Source organism: Mesoplodon densirostris, chromosome 5 (genome assembly GCF_025265405.1).
Source record: "Mesoplodon densirostris isolate mMesDen1 chromosome 5, mMesDen1 primary haplotype, whole genome shotgun sequence".
Lineage (NCBI taxonomy): Eukaryota > Metazoa > Chordata > Mammalia > Artiodactyla > Ziphiidae > Mesoplodon > Mesoplodon densirostris.
The window spans coordinates 70,009,666-70,033,545 of record NC_082665.1 but is presented as its reverse complement, the minus strand read 5'-3'; the positions used below and the strand labels follow the sequence as shown (position 1 = coordinate 70,033,545).

At 38.7% G+C, this 23,880-nt stretch overlaps 1 protein-coding gene across 1 annotated transcript in view; it reads left to right on the top strand.

The window, feature by feature from the left end:
• The window catches only part of DNAJC13 (DnaJ heat shock protein family (Hsp40) member C13), a 123,727-nt gene that overhangs the window by 72,589 nt on the left and 27,258 nt on the right, over positions 1–23,880 (top strand). The window contains exons 33-42 of the mRNA XM_060099013.1: positions 1,069–1,270; positions 3,589–3,704; positions 4,255–4,333; positions 5,744–5,879; positions 8,562–8,746; positions 9,175–9,249; positions 10,238–10,357; positions 12,227–12,406; positions 13,324–13,491; positions 15,697–15,810. Of these exons, the coding sequence (XP_059954996.1) occupies positions 1,069–1,270; positions 3,589–3,704; positions 4,255–4,333; positions 5,744–5,879; positions 8,562–8,746; positions 9,175–9,249; positions 10,238–10,357; positions 12,227–12,406; positions 13,324–13,491; positions 15,697–15,810 (1,375 nt within the window). The remainder of the gene's footprint in view (positions 1–1,068; positions 1,271–3,588; positions 3,705–4,254; positions 4,334–5,743; positions 5,880–8,561; positions 8,747–9,174; positions 9,250–10,237; positions 10,358–12,226; positions 12,407–13,323; positions 13,492–15,696; positions 15,811–23,880) is intronic.

Sequence of the window (23,880 nt, the reverse complement as noted above, 5' to 3'; positions counted from 1 at the left end):
AAATAGAACTGTACCCCACTAATTAAAAACTATGCCCACATGGAATGGATCAGTCTAGAGATACCCACAATCATTTTAGAATGAGGGCTCCCTAGCCAGCACATATTGACCATAATCTGGAGGTTAGCAGGAGAATGCCATAGGAAAAGCCTGTTTCCACCAAGAAAAAGGAGAGGCCCAGAAGCAGATGTCAGTGTCCAGGCAGGCACTGTCCAGGAAAGACTCGGCAGTTAGTGGTTCCAGTGTCAAGTCTGGCTCTCTGAAGAACCCCTTGGTCTTCTTAGCTGGATGGCAGTTGATCTTCTGAGTCAGTTACTCATTCTTCTTTGGCTGACTCATACTCACAATGCCACCTGCTCGTCATCATTTGGCTTCTCTGATAGGTTGACCTACAGGCTTGGCATATGCTAGCCATCAATTTGAATATATTCTGTATGAATATTCATATAGAAAATTGAAAATTTTCAGTTTGAAAATTGAAATTTCAAATTTCATATTGAAAATATTCATATTTTTCATTGGGAACAAATGTATAGGAATATGAATACATTTATTACAGTTACTCTGTATAATATTTTTCTCCGGAGATTGCTTAGTATGAGTCTCTCATCTAAAAGATGTAACTCTCTGTGTACTGAGCAAATCAATTTTCTGCTTAGCTGAGGGCCAGATCCCAGGTTGTGCTATGTTAACTAAAATAAAGACCAGCTTCTTTGGGGTGATAGCTAACTTGATTCTGTGGCTGTGCCCTCATGCATGCAGATTCCATACTATTTGACTTTCTAATGACTGAATTTTCAATAAGAAGGGCTGATATTGTCAGCCTTTTTCTCTATGGTCTTCTTTATGGATTGTATTACAAATAAGTTTATATCCATGGAGTGTTTTTACATAGTAAGTTTAGAATACTCTGAGTAACATTCTTACAAGCTCTCATTTTAGGCCAATAACTAAGTTATTCTGAAGAAGATCCATGTAATTACCTTGAATGATTACCTATCTTAACCTTTTCTTTAAAATAGAATAAAATAATACCTTCATAATGCTTGGAGACTTTTCTAATTGTAGGCGCCTTATGATAGAGAAGATTGCTGCCCATCTTGCTGATTTCACACCTCGTCTTCAAAGTAACACAAGAGCACTTTATCAATATTGTCCCATCCCAGTTATCAACTACCCACAGCTAGAAAATGAACTATTTTGTAATATTTATTACCTCAAACAACTTTGTGATACACTCCGGTTTCCAGATTGGCCAATTAAAGACCCGGTAAGTCAGCAGATTAATTTTTGCCTTCTTAAACCATAAAAAAAACCTCTAATCACTTCTGGGTATTTCTTCTTTCTGTGATAAGAAGAATAATAGCTTTCTTAAATATTCCTCCTTACTTAAGCATTGTGTAATTCTGAGTGTAGTTCAGTACATTTGGGTAAATCCCAAACTGAAAGACAAGTTTTTTCAGGGAGCGTAAAAGGACTTTACAATCTTGGTCTTTTGTGACAAAAACAAAACAAACTCAGGCCTCCCTGGTGGCGCAAGTGGTTGAGAGTCCGCCTGCCGATGCAGGGGATACGGGTTCGTGCCCCGGTCTGGGAGGATCCCATATGCCGCGGGGCGGCTGGGCCCGTGAGCCATGGCCGCTGAGCCTGCGCGTCCGGAGCCTGCGCGTCCGGAGCCTGTGCTCCACAACGGGGGAGGCCACAACGGTGAGAGGCCCGCATACCGCAAAAAAAAAAAAAAAAAAAAAAAAAAAAAAAACACCTCAATTTCATGTATATAATACAATTACATACTATAATAGCTTGGTGGGAGCTCATCTTTATAGCAGATTCATTAAGATGCTGGATGCTGGAGTTAGGCAGTCTGGGGTTGAGTTTCAGTTTGTCCATTAATGGCTCTGTATGTACATTCAGTGTACCGCTTGACTTCTCTAAGCCTCAGTTATGGTAATAGTACTAGTACTACTAATAGCAACTGTTTCATGTGGTGGTTGGTAAGATTAAGTGAAAATTCACATAAAAAAACACAGCATATTCCTGGCACACACTGGAGGCAGTAAGTGTGATTTGCACATTTGTATAGTAGTATCTACTGTCACAGTGCCCTTGGGACCCATCCAACTTGGGCCCCTGGATACCTAGTGAAAGCCTGGAATAAAGTAGGCCTGGGTGCCCCTGTTGGTCTGTTACTATAGCAGAGGTTTTACCATTAGCCTTACCATCAGAAGACTTAAAAACAATTGCCATTTGTACCATCACGCACTGCCTCTTTACAGTGCAATGACCAAATGAAGGCAGGTAGACACTGCTGCTTGTTCCAGATTCAACATGAGGTAGTAGAAAAAGTGTGGGCTTTTTAGTCAGACCTAGGTTTGAATCCAGCTCCATCACTTATTAACTGGGAAATATGCAGCTGTCTCTCAGAACCTCAATGTTTTCATGTATTACTGAAATTTTATACAAGAATTAAATCTGCAGTCTGTAAAGCACATACCTTCTTGGCACATAGGCATGCAGCAAATATTAGGTCTCTTCTTCTCACCCCTACCCAGACTCCCTTGTGTTCACTATCCCTTATGTTTGTTTGAATACCAGTATACCAGTAATTATGTTTGATCACCTTGAGAAGCATGCCATCATATACTGCTTCCTCTCTTACTACAGTGAATGCTAATTCCAAAGTTTTCCGTACTTTCTGAACGTTTCTTTGACAATTAAAAGTAGAGACGGGGCTTCCCTGGTGGCGCAGTGGTTGAGAGTCCGCCTGCCGATGCAGGGGACACGGGTTCATGCCCCGGTCCGGGAAGATCCCACATGCCGCAAAGCGGCTGGGCCTGTGAGCCATGGCCGCTGAGCCTGCACGTCCAGAGCCTGTGCTCCGCAACGGGAGAGGCCACAACAGTGAGAGGCCCGCGTACTGCAAAAAAAAAATAAATAAATAGAGACAAAAATTGGCAGAGAATTAAAGTATCACTGTAGGGACTTCCCTGGTGGTCCAGCAGTAAAAGAATCTGCCTTACAATGCAGGGGACGCGAGTTCAGTCTCCGGTCAGGGAACTAAGATCCCACATGCCACGGGTCAACTAAGCCCAGGCGCCACAACTACTGAGCTCTCGCGCCTCAAGTAGAGCTCACGTGCTCTGGAACCCGCGCACCACAACTACAGAGCCCATGTGCTCTGGAGCTGCCTGTCACAACTAGAGAAGAGAAAAACCCACACACCACAACTAGAGAGAAGCCTGCGTGCTGCAGCAAAGGATCCCGCATGCCTCAACGAAGATCCTGTGTGCAGCAACTAAGACCCAACACGGCCAAAAATAAATTTTAAAAAAAAGAAATTAAAATAAATAAATAAATAATAAAATATTACTTAAAAAAAAATATAGCCCCATAACAAATACCTTGCTATCTGACCATTCAACAGTGCTAGAAGGTGATTTTGGTTATTTGTATTTTAGAAAGCTGTTAATTGGTTAGCCTAGAAATGTCAGTTGAAATAAATACAGCACAACAATTCTGTAATTTAAAAATTATATTCTGAAATAGTTTTACTTTAATAGATACAAATTTTAACTCTCTGTCTTTAAGGTTAAGCTTCTAAAAGATACCCTTGATGCCTGGAAGAAGGAAGTAGAAAAGAAGCCACCTACAATGTCAATAGATGATGCTTATGAAGTGCTTAATCTCCCTCTAGGACAGGGCCCGTGAGTCATTTTCAGTATCATCTTCCCCCTTCTTTCATGCAGTTTGTGTTATACATGAGGAAGAAATTTGACAACAGTGTGTTTAGGATAGTAAATGACAAACGTATAGGAAAGAATGCAGATGTAATTTATCATCAGTGAAGTTTTATAGTAGAATAGATATGTTAAAGAAAAAGTTTAAAAGACATTTTCTTAAGTATAGACTGAATTTGTTCATTTTTGACAAGGCTGATAGTTAAAATAACTTAGAATTATAGTTTGAAGTGACATTTTGAAAAGTTTAAAATTCTTAGTTCTTCAAAACCCAAATATGGTTTTGTAATTTGAAGTGAATATGGTAACCTTGCATAGGGAATGTTTAGGTTTTATCTTTTATGTGTAAAGATAACACATAGGAATCATCTTACTTAAATCTTACTGGGTTTAATTTGATATCTACTATATGATCATACACAGTAAAAATAAGATTCTTAAAATATCATTTTAGATGATTGTGTAAGTATTTTCTTGCACCTTACTTAATTCATGAAACAGTTTTCCTATTTTGTAGGCACGATGAGAGCAAGATTAGAAAAGCTTACTTCAGACTTGCACAGAAGTACCACCCTGATAAGAATCCAGAAGGGAGGGTATGTACTGCCTTTGGAATTAGGGCTTTGGGGTTGACTTGCTTTTGCTTTATTACTATTTCAGCCAGAGAAAAGATACGCTCATCTTATGTGCCAGTGTCTGCCTCATAATATATGTCCAGTATATGTTTAATTAACCTCTGACCCACCTGCACAAGTTTTCAGCATAAATGGCCTTCTCTCATTTTATCAAAAGGACTACCCTTTGACTAGTAACTTTTGGGTTTTATTCTCTTTCCTTACCCATGTCTGTTTGAGAATTAACTCTAATGGGCAGTCACATGAATAACTGAAAATTAGGATGTGGGTGAACTTAATTCATTTGTAGGTGATGCCATTGCCACCCAGATTGCTTTGGGTAGTTAATTTTTTTCTAATGACATCCAACTTCATATCACTCTTAATGAAAAAGTAGAAAATTTGCTTCAGACTTAAAGTCATTTGCTGCCAGCATTCCCTGATCTTGTCTTTTCCAGTTTCCTACTACAGTGCCAATGGAGATTCATAAAAGATAAAATCAGACAAGGACCAATAAAAACAGTACTCATAGTTTGTTGCTAGAAACTTGGAGTAATTTCCACTGATTCAGGGCTAGTGTTTTTTATTAGAGACAGGCAGTATTCCTTAATAGGAAGACAGCATTGAAAAAATGTCACTTTTATATGTTTAAGGCATTTTTAATCAAAAGCCTGGGACATTTTTTGAGAAATCTAAAGCAATTCAGATTCATCTGGGAAAGAAAACAATGAATATAGGAAGAAATTTTGAAATTAGAATTAAGTTGCTAGACTTAAACTACCAGATACTAAAATACTCTATAAAACTGCAATAGTAAAATAGTATTATACTGTCACAAGGATCAACATATAGATAAGGAACATTATTGTATAATAATTTAAGAGCACAGAGTCAGACCTGGGTGTGCGTCTTAGCTCTGTCAGCAATGGACTTTGTGACTTTAGGCAAGCTATTTAACATCTTAAAGATGAGGTTAATAAGGGTACACACCTCACAAGGCTGTTTTGAGGATTAAGTGAGATAATGTATGTAAAGCATTTAGCACAGTGCCTGCCATAGTGCTCAAAAAACAGTAGTTCTTATCATAACTATTTTTATAACAACTCAGAAACTATCTCTGGAGTGTATGAGTTTAATATGACATATATGGTATAAGCTACTGAAGAAAAATTTTCAGTAAATGGTGCTGAGATCATTGAATAACTATTTGGAAAAATAACTTGTTTCACCTTAAAAGTATACCACCTGTATTACAGTTGGAATGAATTCCTTTATGTAAAAAAACAAAACAAAATAGTAACCAAAGAATTTACTGGCAAAATACAAATCACCTGTGTTCTAAGTTGTAATTAGAGATGTTAACAAAAGTTAATTGTCTTTGGTTACATACAGGATATGTTTGAAAAGGTAAATAAAGCCTATGAATTTTTATGTACCAAATCAGCAAAAATAACAGATGGACCAGATCCAGAGAATATAATTTTAATTCTGAAAACGCAGAGCATCCTCTTCAACCGTCATAAAGAAGGTAAGGCATGTGTTATTCTCAAATTCTGATTTACCCTCCACCTAATTCTACCGTGCTCCTTGTTTCTGCAGCCTATTTCTAATTATTATTGCAAAAGACTCTTAGAATTGCATTTTAGATATAGTAAAAGAGTAGTTTTCTGTAGTTAGACCCAAAATGTTGTTTGTTTTATACCTTCCACTTCTTACCTATGTTTTTCAATAGTTTACATTTCCAACCAGATTTCATTGTTCCGTCCTAAAGTACATTTCTGTTCTCTGGAGGTACTTGGTTAGTTTTTGTCTTTAGCCATTTAGCAGTAAACATATTAAATAAGATCTAAAATGGACCTGGCATTTAAGTATCATTAAATGTCTTTTATAAGACTGTACCTATCCATAAACCTCTGAAGGCTGAAAACACCAAGAGTGCTCTGGTTTTTAAAAAGCAACAGAAACTTTTCAAATGATCATATATATCCCTTCACACCTCATTTCCTGTGGTAGCTTTCAAAACCCTCTGATCCTGTGGGACAGTTTGAAAAATTTATAGATAAAATAGGTGTGATTTTGTAACCGAAAGTGGGATCCAGCTGCTCGCCATTCAAAAGCCAATAAAGAGGCAATGTTGGTGGAGAGGAAAGTTTGCTTTATCTTGGATGCCGGCAACCAAGGGAGTGGGGTGGAGGGAGGGCAGCTGCCTGTTCAAAGGCCGATTCCCCCCACCTCAAACCAGTGGGCAAGAGCTTTTATAGGCTGAGGGAAGGGGCTACATGCAGAAACAGTCCAGTCAGCTCTGACAGTCATCTTAAAGTTGGTCATGTGGTGGTCTGACCAGTGTCATCTTGATTGCTTTAAGTACGGTTAGTCTTCAGTTCCAGGGTTAGTTTGTTCCCATTTCCTTGAGGCCAGTTCTCAGAATTGTGGCAGCTTATGTCATGGCTATAGTCTGGTCATCATGTAGTTAACTTCTTCCACCTGGTAGGAGTTTCAGTATCCATAAGACAGCTCACAGGATATGGCTCAGAATATTATCTGTAGCCTTTGAGGAGGAACTAAAGGTCCTTGACTTTGCTTAATGACTAAACTATTATTTGGTCTCCTTTGACTGTTTGCCTTTGTTTCTGTATTTCCTCACTTCTCTGATTAAACTTATTCTTTGGCTAAAGTTTTTGCACAGGTGGAGGACATGGGGGGCAAGGACCATAGGGTCCTGCTCTGTTTCAGTTTCAGGATACAGGTTATTGGAAATCTCCAGCATGTTTTCAGGGCTATTTGTGGTAGCCCTAACAGTAGCAGCCAGAAAGCTAGGAGCACACTGAGAAGTTTTAAGACTGTTGAGGGTGGGATTTGGGTTCAATATGGCAGGTGTCCATTGGCTTGGGAACTAAACTTGGCTTACACACAAAGTGGGAGACCCATTTGCTCTATAGGATGATGGGAGAAAAGAGAGGACAGTGGGGATCTGAGATAAGCAGGAGTGTTGGGTAATTGAAGACAAGTAGGGTTCCAGTTTAAGTACTGGAGGGGACAGCGTAGGGATTGAGCAGCTTGGTCATTAGAGAACAGTGATTAATTGATTCACTTTTGCATATGAACTCAACAGAAAACATTTGTAAAGCATTTAGTTATATCGCATTTATCACTAATGAGAATGAGTTTACAGAAGTCTTTTTCAAACCATTGGTTGTTTTTTGATGGCTGGTAAATCTATATTAGCCACAAGGTGCAGTTGTAGCTCATCATTGGTATATCATCAAGGTCAGAATGTTTTTTCAGGCTGTCTTCCACTTTTCCCAAAGGGGGTTTATACTCAGTAAGTTGGGATGGGGGTCCTGATCTGATAGAACTTAACATTAATTCACTCTCCTTCTTATGTATGTGTGTGTTAGGACCACTGGGACCAGTTCCAAGAGGCTTTTTTTTTTTTTAAGCCATCTTAGAAGTGAGTTAATTTAAAGCAGATTATTTGTCATCCTCAAAAGGCAAAAAGCTTTATGCTGATTTCAAGTGGGATGACAGAGATACTTATAAAGTCAAAGCCAGTTAATTTACATATTTTTGCCTCGTAGGTTAGTTTTTTTTAAAAAAATGAAAAAAAAGAAAACAGGAATTGAACACCAGTGTATTTCAGATTTCACTTTTAAATTTGCTTATCAAAACACGGAATTAGCCAAATACAGTTAATACATTAACTTTCTATTTTGTATTCATAGTAACAAATTATATTCAGTATTTTCAAACGTTTATTTTATGATAACTGGTAAAATAGAAAAGTACTCTTGTTATTCAGAAAGCAGAATATAAAATATTCACTCTCATTTAAATCAAATGTTTCTATCTCTTTATAAAGAGGTATGGGTCTCTGATGCATTGGCTATGTCTTGCTGTCTGATCAGGTGAAAAGTTATAAATATCACATGGACAACATAGAAAAACAGATATTCTGCAAAGGATCAAAACCACTGTACACAAAGTTCAGTTTTAATCTACCAGAAAATACTCTTTTTCTAGTGGAAACATTTTAGAAAAGTCAACCAAACAAGTTTGCTAGTTGAAAAGATCCAAGGGATTTGTACTTGGTTTAATTTATTTTTATAAACTAGAATTAGGAAACATTTAAGATGTTGCATATTATAGTCTTTTTTTTGGCAACATAATTGAACATAGTGTCAAAATTAACTTAGAACCATGATTATTTCAGATTTACAGCCTTATAAATATGCAGGCTACCCCATGCTAATTAGGACAATAACAATGGAAACTTCAGATGACCTCCTTTTCTCAAAAGAATCACCATTGTTGCCTGCTGCTGCAGAGCTGGCTTTCCATACTGTTAACTGCTCAGCCCTCAATGCTGAAGAGCTCAGAAGGGAGAATGGAATTGAGGTAATATGGAATGACCTTTGTCCTTGTCTTCAAGCTAGTTTAGGCAAACTGTATGTCTCTTAGCAATAAATAATTCACCAAGTACAAATACAGTTGATACAGTTTAATTTATTGCAACAGATAACAATATTCTCTATATTATAATACCAAAATTAAAATAAATGGAGCTTTATTTCATAACGTGAATTGGAGAATATTGGATTCAAAATTGGTGAGCTTAATATTACTTGCAAAATAGCATAGTGGGATGCTTAAAAAAACTTCAGGGTCCTTTGTTTACTTGTTTATTTAACAAATGTTAATTGAGCAAACATTTCTTTGACAAGTTTCTGATACTAAAAGGTTATTAATGTTTTATCCCTACCAGAAAAGGCTTTTCAGACTCCAAGTCAAAATGGAGAGTTAATGGCTGACTTCTTTTTCTGCAGGTGTTACAAGAGGCATTTAGTCGCTGTGTGGCTGTCTTGAATCATTCTAGTAAACCAACTGACATGTCTGTACAGGTAAGACTAAAGCATATGGTTCCAAGAAAGTTACGTTATACTAGTAGTTCAGACTTAAACATCTGTAAGAATCACTTGGAGGGCTCATTAAAACCTGGGTTGCTGAGCTCTGCCTCCCAGGTCCCCTGCCCACAGAGTTTCTGATTCAGTATGTCTGGGGTGGGGCATGAGAATATGCTTTTCTAACAAAATTCCCAAGTGATACTGATGCTGTTGGTCTGTGTGTCACACTTTAAGAACCACACTTTAAGAACAGCAGGCAGCTAAATCATACGTAATCTGTTGGCTTAATTTTTTTTTTACCCAGTTTCAAACATTTGTCATTTTGCCATTTTTGTTTCACTTATCTTCTTTCCCCTTCCTTAATTTCCTTCTCTACCTCCCTCTCCCATCCCTAGTGTTTTCATTGGCTTCTTTTCTGTTGAATTATTTAATAGAAAATCCATCAGGAGTTCATTAAGATCACTGTAGATGCATCTTTTTATGTGGCCTTTTGTTTATGCCAGCAAAATTTAGAATATAAAACAATCGAGTACAGGCTTTTGAGTTTCATCCTTATTTTTAAGTATAGTACATTATTAGAATTCTGGACAAAAGTACTTTATTCCAGAGGTTGGCAAACTTCTTTTTATAAAGGGCCAGAGAGTAAATATTTGAGGCTTTCATGTTATGTACAGTCTGTTGCATATTTTTATTTGTGATTTTTGCAACTCTTTCAAAATGTAAAAACCATTCTTAGCTTTCTGGGCATACAAGAACAGGGTTGACTTGGCCTGTTAGCCTTAGCGGCCATGGTTTACCAACCCTAAATCTATAGGGAATCTTAACCAGAAATACTAATAATTCAATAGAAATATTCTATTTAATTTTGGAGTGTCATATATACCATTAAGCATTATTCACGAATCTCCGCTGATGTGATTTCCACTGTCTTAAATAAGGAATGCACATGTGACTTTTTTTTTTCTCTCTCTTGTGTTGTCTGCAGGTGTGTGGACACATAAGCAAATGCTATAGTGTGGCCGCTCAGTTTGAAGAATGCCGAGAGAAGATCACAGAAATGCCTGGCATCATCAGGGATCTCTGTCGGGTGCTCTATTTTGGCAAGGTAGAGGTCATCTTTACCACTTTCTGGATTCAGTCAGCAGTGGGTTTTTCTTGTCAAGTAGCCAGTCCCCAATTTATTAACTAGTTGTTTTCCTAAAATTATTTTCAAGTAAATTACATTTTTCACTGAAGCCTTGCTTCAGTAAATGGTGGCTTTTGTTCCTGGGCTGGCCCACAAAGAGTAAGACTAGAGTGACATATCTAGAGGGAAGTTGGTCTCATGTGAACATTTGAACAGAGGCAGGGAAGCAAGAGAGAAGACTAGACTAAATCAATCTAATGAAAGTAAAGGACCACGTAAAACCTGAAACTTAAGAGTCGAGTCATTTCCTGGTGGAAAAGCTATAGGGATCTGAGAGCTTGCTGTTTCCTCCCAGTCTAGTACTGCCAAGGGAAGTTGTCTGTGGGTGATGTGATAGGTGGCTGGGAAAGAGAGTGATTTCTTAGGTAACTGGGCAGAGTGACAGTTGTGTTGGAATAGAACAGGACTGGGGTGCTGATCCCAGGCTAAGGTATCTAGAAATAAGGAATCTGATGAAAATAATGTCCTCAACTATATTTACTTGATGTCCTTAGAAGTGTTTAATAAGAAGGCAAACTCTAGTATAAAGAAGTAAATCTGTATACCTGCACTAAAGATATAATTGATACACTTAAGATCACTAGCACGTGCATTGCTATTAATGCCTTATCAGTATTTTTAAAATTTAAAAATACAAGAAGTGAAACAAAGAAAACTGTATTCCCAAGTCTTTGACACTAACTAGCCTCAAAGATAGTAATTCTGACACAAATCAAAACCACAATGAGCTATCACCTCACATTAGTGAGACTGGCTATCACCAAAAAGTCTACAAATAATAAATGCTGGAGAGGATGTGGAAAAAAGAGAACCCTCATACACTGTTCATGGGAATGTAAATTGGTACAGTACAGCCACTATGGAAAACAGCATGGAGTTTCCTTAAAAAAACTGAAAATAGAGCTACCATATGATCCAGCAGTTCCACTCCCGGGTACGTATCTGGAAAAACGAAAACACTAATTTGAAAAGATACATGCACCCAATGTTCATAGCACTATTTACAATAGCCAAGACATGGAAACAGCCCAAGTGCCCATCAACAGACAATTGGCTTAAGATGTGTACACACACACACACACACACACACACACACACACACACACACACACACACACACACACACGCATGCACAACAGAATGTTATTCAGCCATAAAAAAGAATGAAATACTGCCATTTGCAGCAACACGAATGGACCTTGAGAATATTATGCTTAATATAATAAGTCAGAGAAAGACAAACACTGTATATCACTTATATTTGGAATCTAAAAAATAATACAAATGAATGTATATATAAAACAGAAACAGACTCAGACATAGAAAACAAACTTATGGTTACCAAAGAGAAAAGGGAGAGGGAGGTGAGAAGGGACAAATTAGGAGTATGGGATTAACAAATAAAACTACTATTCATAAAATAGGTAGTAAGGATCTACTCTATAGCACAAGGATTTATACCCAGTATTTTGTAGTAACCTTTAATGGAATATAATCTGCAAAAAAATCAAATCTCTATGCTCTACACCTGAAACTAACACAATATTGTAAATCAACTATACTTCAATTTAAAAACTAATTTTCTAAAAATAGTAATTCTGTGTCTTTTCACAGGGTTACTTTTAATTTTAGGCTTTAAAAGATATAGGATTCAGATATAAACGAATTGAAAATATACGAGGAGGTAGACACACAATAAGTTAGCTAGCTTGGCATACATGCACAGCCTGTTTCTCTTGGGAGCTTTTTTTTTAATCCTGTAATTAATTCCATTATTCTTATTCTCAGAGTATTCCACGGGTGGCAGCTCTTGGGGTAGAATGTGTCAGCTCTTTTGCTGTGGATTTCTGGCTACAGACACACCTATTGCAAGCTGGAATTTTGTGGCATCTGCTTGGTTATCTGTTTAATTATGACTACACACTAGAAGAGAGTGGTATTCAGAAAAGTGAAGAAACAAACCAGCAGGTAACCTTAACACTACTTTAACATTGAATTTGAACCCATACCATAGGTGAATGCAAAGCAAAGCCCTAGCTCAAAGCCTCAAAGGCATAAACTGTTTTTCAAGATTATTAAGTTTATTGCTCTTTAGGCCCCAAAACTTTTTTTTTTTTTTTTTTTTGTGTGTGGTACGTGGGCCTCTCACTGTTGTGGTCTCTCCCGTTGCGGAGCACAGGCTCCGGACGCGCAGGCCCAGCGGCCATGGCTCATGGGCCCAGCCACTCCGCGGCATGTGGGATCTTCCCGGACCGGGGCACAGACCCATGTCCCCTGCATCGGCAGGCGGACTCTCAACCACTGCGCCACCAGGGAAGCCCTAAGCCCCAAAACTTTTTGTCTTAACCACTTATCCCGGAAGGATTCAAGGCAAGGGAATTTGCAGTAGCATATTCTGGACATAATCTTTTCTTGATTACTCAGAGTCACCTTTATTTTTGCAAAATTATGGTTGTGTACCACATGGAGATCATAACAGTGCTGTTGGGGCTAGTTCCCCTAAACACTTGAGAACTTACCTGATTTTTACAGATATTGTTTTCTGTCTGTCCCTTCCTGTTCACTGTCATTCATTACTCATATTGTGATATGTGCCTCTAGCGATCAGATCTACCTACCCATCCCTATTCCCCACCCTTCCCCCAATGTGCTTCTTCCAGTTATCTACAAGATACCGTATTAGGTATAAATGAGTACATAGATTCTGATGGTCTTTCATATAAATAAAAGAATAAGCTCTGACGTCAGTGTTGGGGACTTTTTTGTTTCTTTTTAATTGTGCTTTCTGTTCCTTAATATGTTCCATACTGTTTTGATTCCATAAAGGTACTGTTGCCTGTGTAAGATAACAGATCTATTTTAATGTCTTAATTTTTTTGTAACAGGAAGTAGCCAACAATCTTGCCAAACTGAGTGTCCGTGCTCTAAGTCGCCTTGGAGGGTATCTGCCTGAAGAACAAGCAACACCAGAAAATCCAACCATAAGGAAAAGTGTAGCTGGCATGCTGACCCCCTATGTTGCTAGAAAACTTGCTGTAGTTAGTGCTACTGAGGTATGTGCTTCAGAAGTAGCCTGAGTTTTTGATAAATACTGCAAGATTCTTTAGATAGTAGAGGAATATAACAGTGTTGATTGCTCTTGGAAACCTAAAAATTGAAAATGCTCACATGCTTGTTCTCTCAACTGAGAAATTTGGTTTGTTGTTGTGGCTTGATGCTGATGTTATCATATCAGCTCTGCAAGTCCAGTCTCTCTGTAAGGGTAGATTAACTTCATGTTTCTCAGCTGTAGAGGTCCCCATAATTCTTGATAATATTGAATCAGAAAGGAACAGGACAAGAGAGTGAACTTGGAATGGACAGAGGACTGGGAGTCAGGAGACCCAGAGTCTATTTTTAGCTGTTTGTTATAAGCTATAACTTACTTACACTCAGCATTGAAATCCTAAAAGTCAATATATACACACATATACATTCATGACAAAAATAAGTATGCTTGTGGCAGATCACCCAACCTCTTCTGTGAGAATCGTTGAGAAACAATCTAAGCATTAGAGAATTAACCTATAGAAATCCATTAAATAGAATATCTTGAAGCCTCAAATTGTAAAGGTAATATGGGAAGACATTAAAAGATGTTTAGGGCTTCTCTGGTGGCTCAGTGGTTGAGAGTCCACCTGCCGATGCGGGGGACACGGGTTCGTGCCCCGGTCCGGGAGGATCCCACATGCCGCGGAGTGGCTGGGCCCGTGGGCCATGACCACTGACCCTGCGCGTCCGGAGCCTGTGCTCCGCAATGGGAGAGGCCACAACAGTGAGAGGTCCGTGCACCACACACACACACAAAAAAAGTTTAAAGTATTTTAAGTGAAAAGGTTAAATCCCATTTTTGGTATTAAAAAATTGAATGAATGGATGGATCTGTATCAATATGTTAACTAGTTATCCCTGAATTGTAGAATTGTAGGCTATTTTATTTCATTTTCTCTGATGATCATCTAATAGTTTTAGAAGAAAAAAGGCCTCAGTGTTCCAAATGTAAAATATTTTTTAGAATTTATAAGCAGCTTATTTATCTTTTTAATCTAATCTGACTGAGTCTGTTTTTTAGTGCAGGACACTGCCTTTCAGATCCCCTGAGTAAGAGGGAAGAGCTTTAGATGCCAATCTTGATCTTGGTTCTTTTTCTGGGCTTTGTGTTCACCAGTGTGAAGTATTTTGCTGACTGAAAACATTCTTTCCAGAAATACTAACAAGTTGTTGATTAACTACTACAGGAAAGAAAAAAAAATAAGTAACACTTCAAAATTTTGGCCTAGACTCCATCTGGATTTAATAAAATGCTTATTTTAAACTGCCACTTCTCAGAGTTTTAAAATTTTCTTCATGATAAATTTTTTCAGTCATTTTACTTAATTAGTAGTTCATGTTTTGAAAACAAGGGTTGGATGTCTTTTTGTAAGATGGAGGTAATAACCCACTGCTTTCCTCCTAGCACAGAGCTCTGTAAATGTAAAGTGTAAAAAGTTCTTATTAAAACATTTAGGGAATTCCTGGTAGCCCAATGGCTAGGACTCTCCTCTTTCACTGCCGAGGGCCTGGGTTCAATCCCTAGTCAGGGAACTGATATCCCACAAGCCACAAGGCACAGCCAAAAAACAAAAAACATTCAAAGGAGAGTTAAATGTCTATGTGTACACTTAAAATTGAGGAGAGCTAAACAAAGGGAAAGCACCCTGGATGGCTAAGCAGGCATAAGCTATGTCTGCAGAACTACAAGGTTTAGCCAAGAAAATCCGAACTGAGTCTCTGCCCATAAATTTTACTTCCCTTCCTAGGAGTATGCTTCATAAAGACTTAGGTTTTGTTTTCAAATATATGTATGTAAAGGCAGTATGGTATGGTTTTTTTTAAGCTTACATTTACTGAGTTTATAAAATGCTTTAACACAGAATATCATATGTAATTTTCACAAAGCAGAGCAAATGTTAAGAACGTGAAGTCAATACAGACTCAAATTTGAATCCCAGTTTCACCACTTAAGGGTTGTGAGACCTGGGGCAAATAATTTGATCTTTCTCAGTCTTGATTTTTCTCAGCTGCAAAATGGAAAATATTAACATACTTGCTAGAATTATTGAGATCTGTTATACTTAAGGCACCTATTACACTGCTTGGCTTATCATAGACAATTTTAATGAATGGTAATTTCAATATATTTCCTAAATATTATAAAACAGTAATGTTCTTTCTCCTAGATTTTGAAGATGCTTAACAGTAACACAGAGAGCCCATATTTGATATGGAACAATTCTACAAGAGCAGAACTACTTGAATTTCTTGAATCCCAACAAGAAAACATGATTAAAAAAGTATGTTATTGTTTTATAAATTTCTTACTCTAATGGAATCTCTGGAAATACAACTTAGTATTGACGAAACAGAAACCCATTATTTCTCCACTGGGTGTTGATCAAGCCTATAGGTTTTGCTACCTAATATTTGGCCCATTTAATAATAGCATTCTTATTGTATTTAATATACATTACAATTTTTTGTTGTGTTTTTAGTTACCACTTACATATAGCTGTCTTCTATTTTAACCAGTTTTTGTGCCCAGAAGCTCTGTTTTAATTGTTCTCTTCAGCCTCTTTTCCTCAGTAAATTAAAATTGCTTTCTGGTATCAAAATTGAATAATTTCTTCTATCCTGCCACCTTCTAGAGGAGAACCTATTAAGCCATGAAAAAAAAAAAGACAGTAAGTAGAATGGGAGATGAGAAGGCCTGGATAAAACATACATTAGATGGTTGAGTCTTGATGGTTTAGAAGAAGTTGTGTTTTGGGGTTTGGACTTCATTAAAGAGTAACCATCACTGGGTGTCCTGAATTATTCAAAATTTAGTTTTGAATTCATTTCGTGATAGTCACTCAGAGCTCTTCATTGATAGAAGTTTTGAGAATTACAGAGCTAGGGAGAAGAAGTCTCAGATTTCTATATATCATCTATTACTATTTTTTTAACATCATTATTGGAGTATAATTGCTTTACAATGGTGTGTTAGTTTCTGCTTTATAACAAAGTGAGTCAGTTATACATATACATATGTTCCCATATCTCTTCCCTCTTGCGTCTCCCTCCCTCCCACTCTCCCTATCCTACCCCTCTAGGTGGTCACAAAGCACCGAGCTGATGTACCTGTGCAATGCGGCTGCTTCCCACTAGCTATTTATTTTAGGTTTCGTAGTGTATATATGTCCATGCCACTCTCTCACTTTGTCCCTCCCCATATCCTCAAGTCCGTTCTCTAGTAGGTCTCTGTATTTATTCCCATCTTACCCCTAGGTTCTTCATGACACTTTTTTTTTTCATAGATTCCGTATATATGTGTTAGCATACGGTATTTGTCTTTCTTTTTCTGACTTACTTCACTCTGTATGACAGACTCTAGGTCCGTCCACCTCACTACAAATAACTCAATTTCGTTTCTTTTTATGGCTGAGAAATATTCCATTGTATATATGTGCTTCATCTTCTTTATCCATTCATCTGATGATGGACACTTAGGTTGTTTCCGTCTCCGGGCTATTGTAAATAGAGCTGCAGTGAACATTTTGGTACATGACTCTTTTTGAATTATGGTTTTCTCAGGGTGTATGCCCAGTAGTGGGATTGCTGGGTCATATGGTAGTTCTATTTGTAGTTTTTTAAGGAACCTCCATACTGATCTCCATAATGGCTGTACCAATTCACATTCCCACCAGCAGTGCAAGAGTGTTTCCTTTTCTCCACACCCTCTCCAGCATTTACTGTTTCTAGATTTTTTGATGATGGCCATTCTGACTGGTGTGAGATGATATCTCATTGTAGTTTTGATTTGCATTTCTCTTAATGATTAATGATGTTGAGCATTCTTTCATGTGTTTGTTTGCAGTCTGTATATCTTCTTTGAAGAAATGTCTATTTAAGTCTTCTGCCTATTTTGGGATTGGGTTGTTTGTTTTTTTGTTATTGAGCTGCATGAGCTGCTTGTAAATTTTGGAGATTAATCCTTTGTCAGTTGCTTCATTTGCAAATATTTTATCCCATTCTGAGGGTTGTCTTTTGCTCTCCTTTATGGTTTCCTTTGCTGTGCAAAAGCTTTTAAGTTTCATTAGGTCCCATTGTTTATTTTTATTTCCATTTCTCTAGGAGGTGGGTCAAAAAGGATCTTGCTGTAATTTATGTCATAGAGTGTTCTGCCTCTGTTTTCCTCTAAGAGTTTGATAGTTTCTGGCCTTACATTTGGGTCTTTAGTCCATTTTGAGTTTATTTTTGTGTATGGTGTTAGGGAGTGATCTAATCTCATACTTTTACATGTACCTGTCCAGTTTTCCCAGCACCACTTATTGGAGAGGCCATCCTTTCTCCACTGTACATTCCTGCCTCCTTTATCAAAGATAAGTTGACCATATGTGTGTGGATTTACCTCTGGGCTTTCTATCCTGTTCCATTGATCTATCTTTCTGTTTTTGTGCCAGTACCATACTGTCTTGATTACTGTAGCTTTGTAGTATAGTCTGAAGTCAGGGAGCCTGATTCCTCCAGCTCCATTTTTGGTTCCCAAGATTGCTTTGGCTATTCAGGGTCTTTTGTGTTTCCATACAAATTGTGAAGTTTTTTGTTCTAGTTCTGTGAAAAATGCCAGTGGTAGTTTGATAGGGATTTCATTGAATCTGTAGATTGCTTTGGGTAGTAGAGTCATTTTCACAATGTTGATTCTTGCAATCCAAGAACATGGTATATCTCTCCACCTATTTGTATCATCTTTAATTTCCTGCATCAGTGTCATACTTTTCCGCATACAGGTGTTTTGTCTACTTAGGTAGGTTTATTCCTAGATATTTTATTCTTTTTGTTGCAGTGGTAAATGGGAGTGTTTTCTTGATTTCACTTTCAGATTTTTCATCATTAGTGTATAGGAATGCCAGAGGTTTCTGTGCATTAATTTTGTATCCTGCTACTTTACCAAATTTATTGATCAGCTCTAGTAGTTTTCTGGTAGCATCTTTAGGATTTTCTATGTATAGTATCATGTCATCTGCAAACAGTGACAGCTTTACTTCTTTTCTGATTTGGATTCCTTTTATTTCCTTTTCTTCTCTGATTGCTGTGGCTAAAACTTCCAAAACTATGTTGAGTAAGAGTGGTGAGAGTGGACAACCTTGTCTTGTTCCTGATCTTAGTGGAAATGCTTTCTGTTTTTCACAATTGAGGACGATGTTGGCTGTGGTTTTGTTGTATATGACCTTTATTATGTTGAGGAAAGTTCCCTCTATGCCTACTTTCTACAGGGTTTTTATCATAAATGGGTGTTGAATTTTGTCGTAAGCTTTCTCTGCATCTATTGAGTTTGTTAATATGGTGTATCACGTTGACTGATTTGCATATATTGAAGAACCGTTGCATGCCTGGAATAAACCCCACTTGATCATGGTGTATGATCCTTTTAATGTGCTGTTGGATTCTGTTTGCTAGTATTTTGTTGAGGATTTTTGCATCTATGTTCATCAGTGATATTGGCCTTTAGTTTTCTTTCTTTGTGACATCCTTGCCTGGTTTTGGTATCAGGGTGATGATGGCCTCGTAGAATGAGTTTGGGAGTCTTCTCCCTCTGCTATATTCTGGAAGAGTTTGAGAAGGATAGGTGTTAGCTCTTCTCTAAATGTTTGATAGAATTCGCCTGTGAAGCCATCTGGTCCTGGGCTTTTGTTTGTTGGAAGATTTTTAATCACAGTTTCAATTTCAGTGCTTATGATTGGTCTGTTTATATTTTCTATTTTTTCCTGAATCAGTCTTGGCAGGTTGTGCATTTCTAAGAATTTGTCCATTTCTTCCAGGTTGTCCATTTTATTGGCATAGAGTTGCTTGTAGTAATCTCTCATGATCTTTTGTATTTCTGCAGTGTCAGTTGTTATTCCTCCTTTTTCATTTCTAATTCTATTGATTTGAGTCTTCTCCCTTTTTTTCTTGATGAGTCTGGCTAATGGTTTATCAATTTTGTTTATCTTCTCAAAGAACCAGGTTTTGGTTTTATTGATCTTTGCTATCATTTCCTTCATTTCTTTTTCATTTATTTCTGATCTGATCTTTATGATTTCTTTCCTTCTGCTAACTTTGGGGTTTTTTTGTTCTTCTTTCTCTAATTGCTTTAGGTGCAAGGTTAGGTTGTTTATTCGAGATGTTTCCTGTATCTTAAGGTAGGATTGTATTGCTATAAGCTTCCCTATTAGAACTGCTTTTGCTGCATCCCGTAGGTTTTGGGTCGTTGTGTCTCCATTGTCATTTGTATCTAGGTATTTTTTGATTTCCTCTTTGATTTCTTCAGTGATCACTTCGTTATTAAGTAGTGTATTGTTTAGCCTCCATGTGTTTGTATTTTTTACAGCTCTTTTCCTGTAATTGATATCTAGTCTCATAGCATTGTGGTCAGAAAAGGTACTTGATACAATTTCAATTTTCTTAAATTTACCAAGGCTTGATTTGTGACCGATTATATGATCTATCCTGAAAAATGTTCCATGAGCACTTGAGAAAAATGTTTATTCTGTTGTTTTTGGATGGAATGTCCTATAAATATCAATTTAGTCCCTCTTGTTTACTGTATCATTTAAAACTTGTGTTTCCTTATTTATTTTCATTTTGGATGATCTGTCCATTTGTGAAAGTGGGGTGTTAAAGTCCCCTGCTATGAATGTGTTACTGTTGATTTCCCCTTTTATGGCTGTTAGTATTTGCCTTATGTATTGAGGTGCTCCTATGTTTGGTGCATAAATATTTACAATTGTTATACCTTCTTCTTGGATCGATCCCTTGATCATTATGTACTGTCCATCTTTGTCTCTTGTAATAGTCTTTTTTTTCAAGTCTATTTTGTCTGATATGAGAATTGCTACTCCAGCTTTCCTTTGATTTCCATTTGCATGGAATACCTTTTTCCATCCCCTCACTTTCAGTCTGTATGTGTCCCTAGGTCTGAAGTGGGTCTCTTGTAGACAGCATATATATGGGTCTTGTTTTTGTATCCATTCAGCCAGTCTGTGTCTTTTGGTGGGAGCATTTAATCCATTTACATTTAAGGTAATTATCGATATGTATGTTCCTATTCCCATTTTCTTAATTGTTTTTGGTTCGTTATGGTAGGTATTTTCCTTGTCTTGTGTTTCTTGCCTAGAGAAGTTCCTTTAGCATTTGTTGTAAAGCTGGTTTGGTGGTGCTGAACTGTCTCAGCTTGTGCTTGTCTGTAAAGGTTTTAATTTCTCCATGAAATCTGAATGAGATCCTTGCTGAGTAGAGTAATCTTGGTTGTAGGTTTTTCTCCTTCATCACTTTAAATATGTCCTGCTGGTCCCTTCTGGCTTGCAGAGTTTCTCCTGAAAGATCAGCTGTTAACCTTATGGGGATTCCCTTGTGTGTTATTTGTTGTTTTTCCCTTGCTGCTTTTAATATGTTTTCTTTGTATTTAATTTTTGACAGTTTGATTAATATGTGTGTTGGCGTGTTTCTCCTTGGATTTATCCTGTATGGGACTCTCTGTGCTTTCTGGACTTGAGTATCTATTTCCTTTCCCACATTAGGGAAGTTTTCAACTCTAATCTCTTCAAATATTTTCTCCGTCCCTTTCTTTTTCACTTCTTCTTCTGGGACCCCTAAAATTCGAATGTTGGTGCATTTAATGTTGTCCCAGAGGTCTCTGAGACTGTCCTCAGATTTTTTCATTCTTTTTTCTTTATTCTGGTCTGCTGTAGTTATTTCCACTCTTTTATCTTCCAGGTCACTTATCCGTTCTTCTGCCTCAGTTATTCTGCTATTGATCCCTTCTAGAGAATTTTTAGTTTCATTTATTGTGTTGTTCATTGTTGCTTGTTTCCTCTTTAGTTCTTCTAGGTCCTTGTTAAATGTTTCTTGCATTTTCTCTATTCTATTTCCAAGATTTTGGATCATCTTTACTATCATTATTCTGAATTCTTTTTCAGGTAGACTGCCTATTTCCTCTTCATTTGTTAGGTCTGGTGGGTTTTTATCTTGCTCCTTCATCTCCTGTGTAATTTTCTGTCTTCTCATTTTGCTTATCTTACTGTGTTTGGGGTCTCCTTTTTGCAGGCTGCAGGTTTGTCGTTCCCGTTGTTTTTGGTGTCTGTCTCCAGTGGCTAAAGTTGGTTCAGTGTGTTGTATAGGCTTCCTGGTGGAGGAGACTAGTGCCTGTTTTCTGGTGGTTGAGGCTGGATCTTGTCTTTCTGGTGGGCAGGTCCACATCTGGTGGTGTGTTTTGGGGTGTCTGTGGCCTTATTATGATTTTAGGCAGCCTCTCTGCTAATGGGTGGGGTTGTGTTCCTGTCTTGCTAGTTGTTTGGCATAGGGTGCATAGCACTGTAGCTAGCTGGTCATTGAGTGAAGCTGGGTGTTAGTGTTGAGATGAGGTCTCTGGGAGATTTTTGCCATTTGATATTACATGGACTTGGGAGTTCTCTTGTGGACCAGTGTCCTGAAGTTGGCTCTCCCAGCTCAGAGGCACAGCAATGACTCCTGGCTGCAGCAACAAGAGCCTTTCATCCACACGGCTCAGAATAAAAGGGAGAAAAAGTAGAAAGAAAGAGAGAGAGATAGGGAGGGAGGGAGGGAGGGAGAGAGAAAGAGAGAAAAAAGGAAGGAAAGAAAGAAAGAAAAGAAAGAAAGAAAAAGAATAAAATAAAGTAAAATAAAGTTATTAAAATAATAATTATTAAGAAAAAAAATTTTTTATTTAGAAAAAAACAGATGGACAGAACCCTAGGACAAATCGTAAAAGCCAAGCTGTACAGACAGAATCTCACACAGAAGCATACAGATACACACTCACAGAAAGAGGAAAAGGGGGAAAAAATAATCTTGCTCTCAAAGTCTACCTCCTCAATTTGGGATGATTCGTTGTGTATTCAGGTATTCCACAGATGCAGGGTACATCAAGTTGATTGTGGAGATTTAATCCACTGCTCCTGAGGCTGCTGGGAGAGAGTTCCCTTTCTCTTCTTTGTTCGCACAGCTCCCGGGGTTCAGCTTTGGATTTGGCCCCGCCTCTGCATATAGGTCGCTGGAGGGCGTCTGTTCTTCGCTGAAACAGGATGGGGTTAAAGGAGTAGCTGATTCGCGGACTCTGGCTCACTCAGGTGGGGGGCGAGCCTGTGGCGGCAGAGGCCAGCGGGACGTTGCACCAGCCTAAGGCGCCGTGCATTCTCCCGGGGATGTTGTCCCTGGATCCCGGGACCCTGGCAGTGGCGGGCTGCACAGGCTCCTGGGAGGGGAGGTGTGGATAGTGACCTGTGCTCGCACACAGGCTTCTTGTTGGCGGCAGCAGCAGCCTTGGTGTCTCATGCCCGGCTCTGGAGTCCGCGCTGATAGCCACGGCTCGCACCCATCTTTGGAGCTCCTTTAAGCAGCGCTCTTAATCCCCTCACCTCACGCACCAGGAAATACAGAGGGAAGAAAAATTCTCTTGCCTCTTCGGCAGGTCCAGAATTTTTCCCGGACTCCCTCCCGGCCAGCCGTGGTGCACTAACCCCCTGCAGGCTGTGTTCACGCCGCCAACCCCAGTCCTCTCCCTGCGCTCCAACCGAAGCCCGAGCCTCAGCTCCCAGCCCCCGCCCGCCCCGGCGGGTGAGCAGACAAGCCTCTTGGGCTGGTGAGTGCCGGTCGGCACCAATCCTCTGTTTGGGAATCTCTCTGCTTTGCCCTCCGCACCCCTGTTGCTGTGCACTCTTCCGTGGCTCCGAAGCTTACCCGCCCCCGCCACCTGCGGTCTCTGCCTGCGAAGGGGCTTGCTAGTGTGTGGAAACCTTTCCTCCTTCACAGCTCCCTCCCATGGGTGCAGGTCCTGTCCCTATTCTTTTGTCTCTGTTTTTTCTTTTTTCTTTTGCCCTACCCAGGTACGTGGGGAGTTTCTTGCCTTTTGGGATGTCTGAGGTCTTCTGCCAGTGTTCAGTAGCTGTTCTATAGGAGCAGTTCCACATGTAGATGTATTTCTGATGTATCTAGTTTCAAGGTTTCTTAATCATTTCAAGGATACAAATAATCATGAGGCACAAGCAAAGCAGGGAGAGGTCCTGGGTCACCAGTGCAGCTCCTGTAGTGCTTTCTTGCAATCTTCTCTTCACAAAGACAAATCCACGCAAAATGGAATGATAACCCTTGAGCTCACAGATGCAGACAAGGGGTCTTTGAAAGCGATTCTAAGGCAGCTTCGCATGGAGCAGCATAAGTTGGGATCCTGTAAAGTGTTGTCTCCCTGAGTCACCAGGGAAACCACAGACTTAATCCTGTCACCCTCAAAGACCTGCATTGGGATGACCTCCACATCTTTGGCATGTTTGACAGCCTGCTAGTGTTGGAGGGTCTCCTGCAGAGGTGGGGGTGGCTGTGCCTCACCG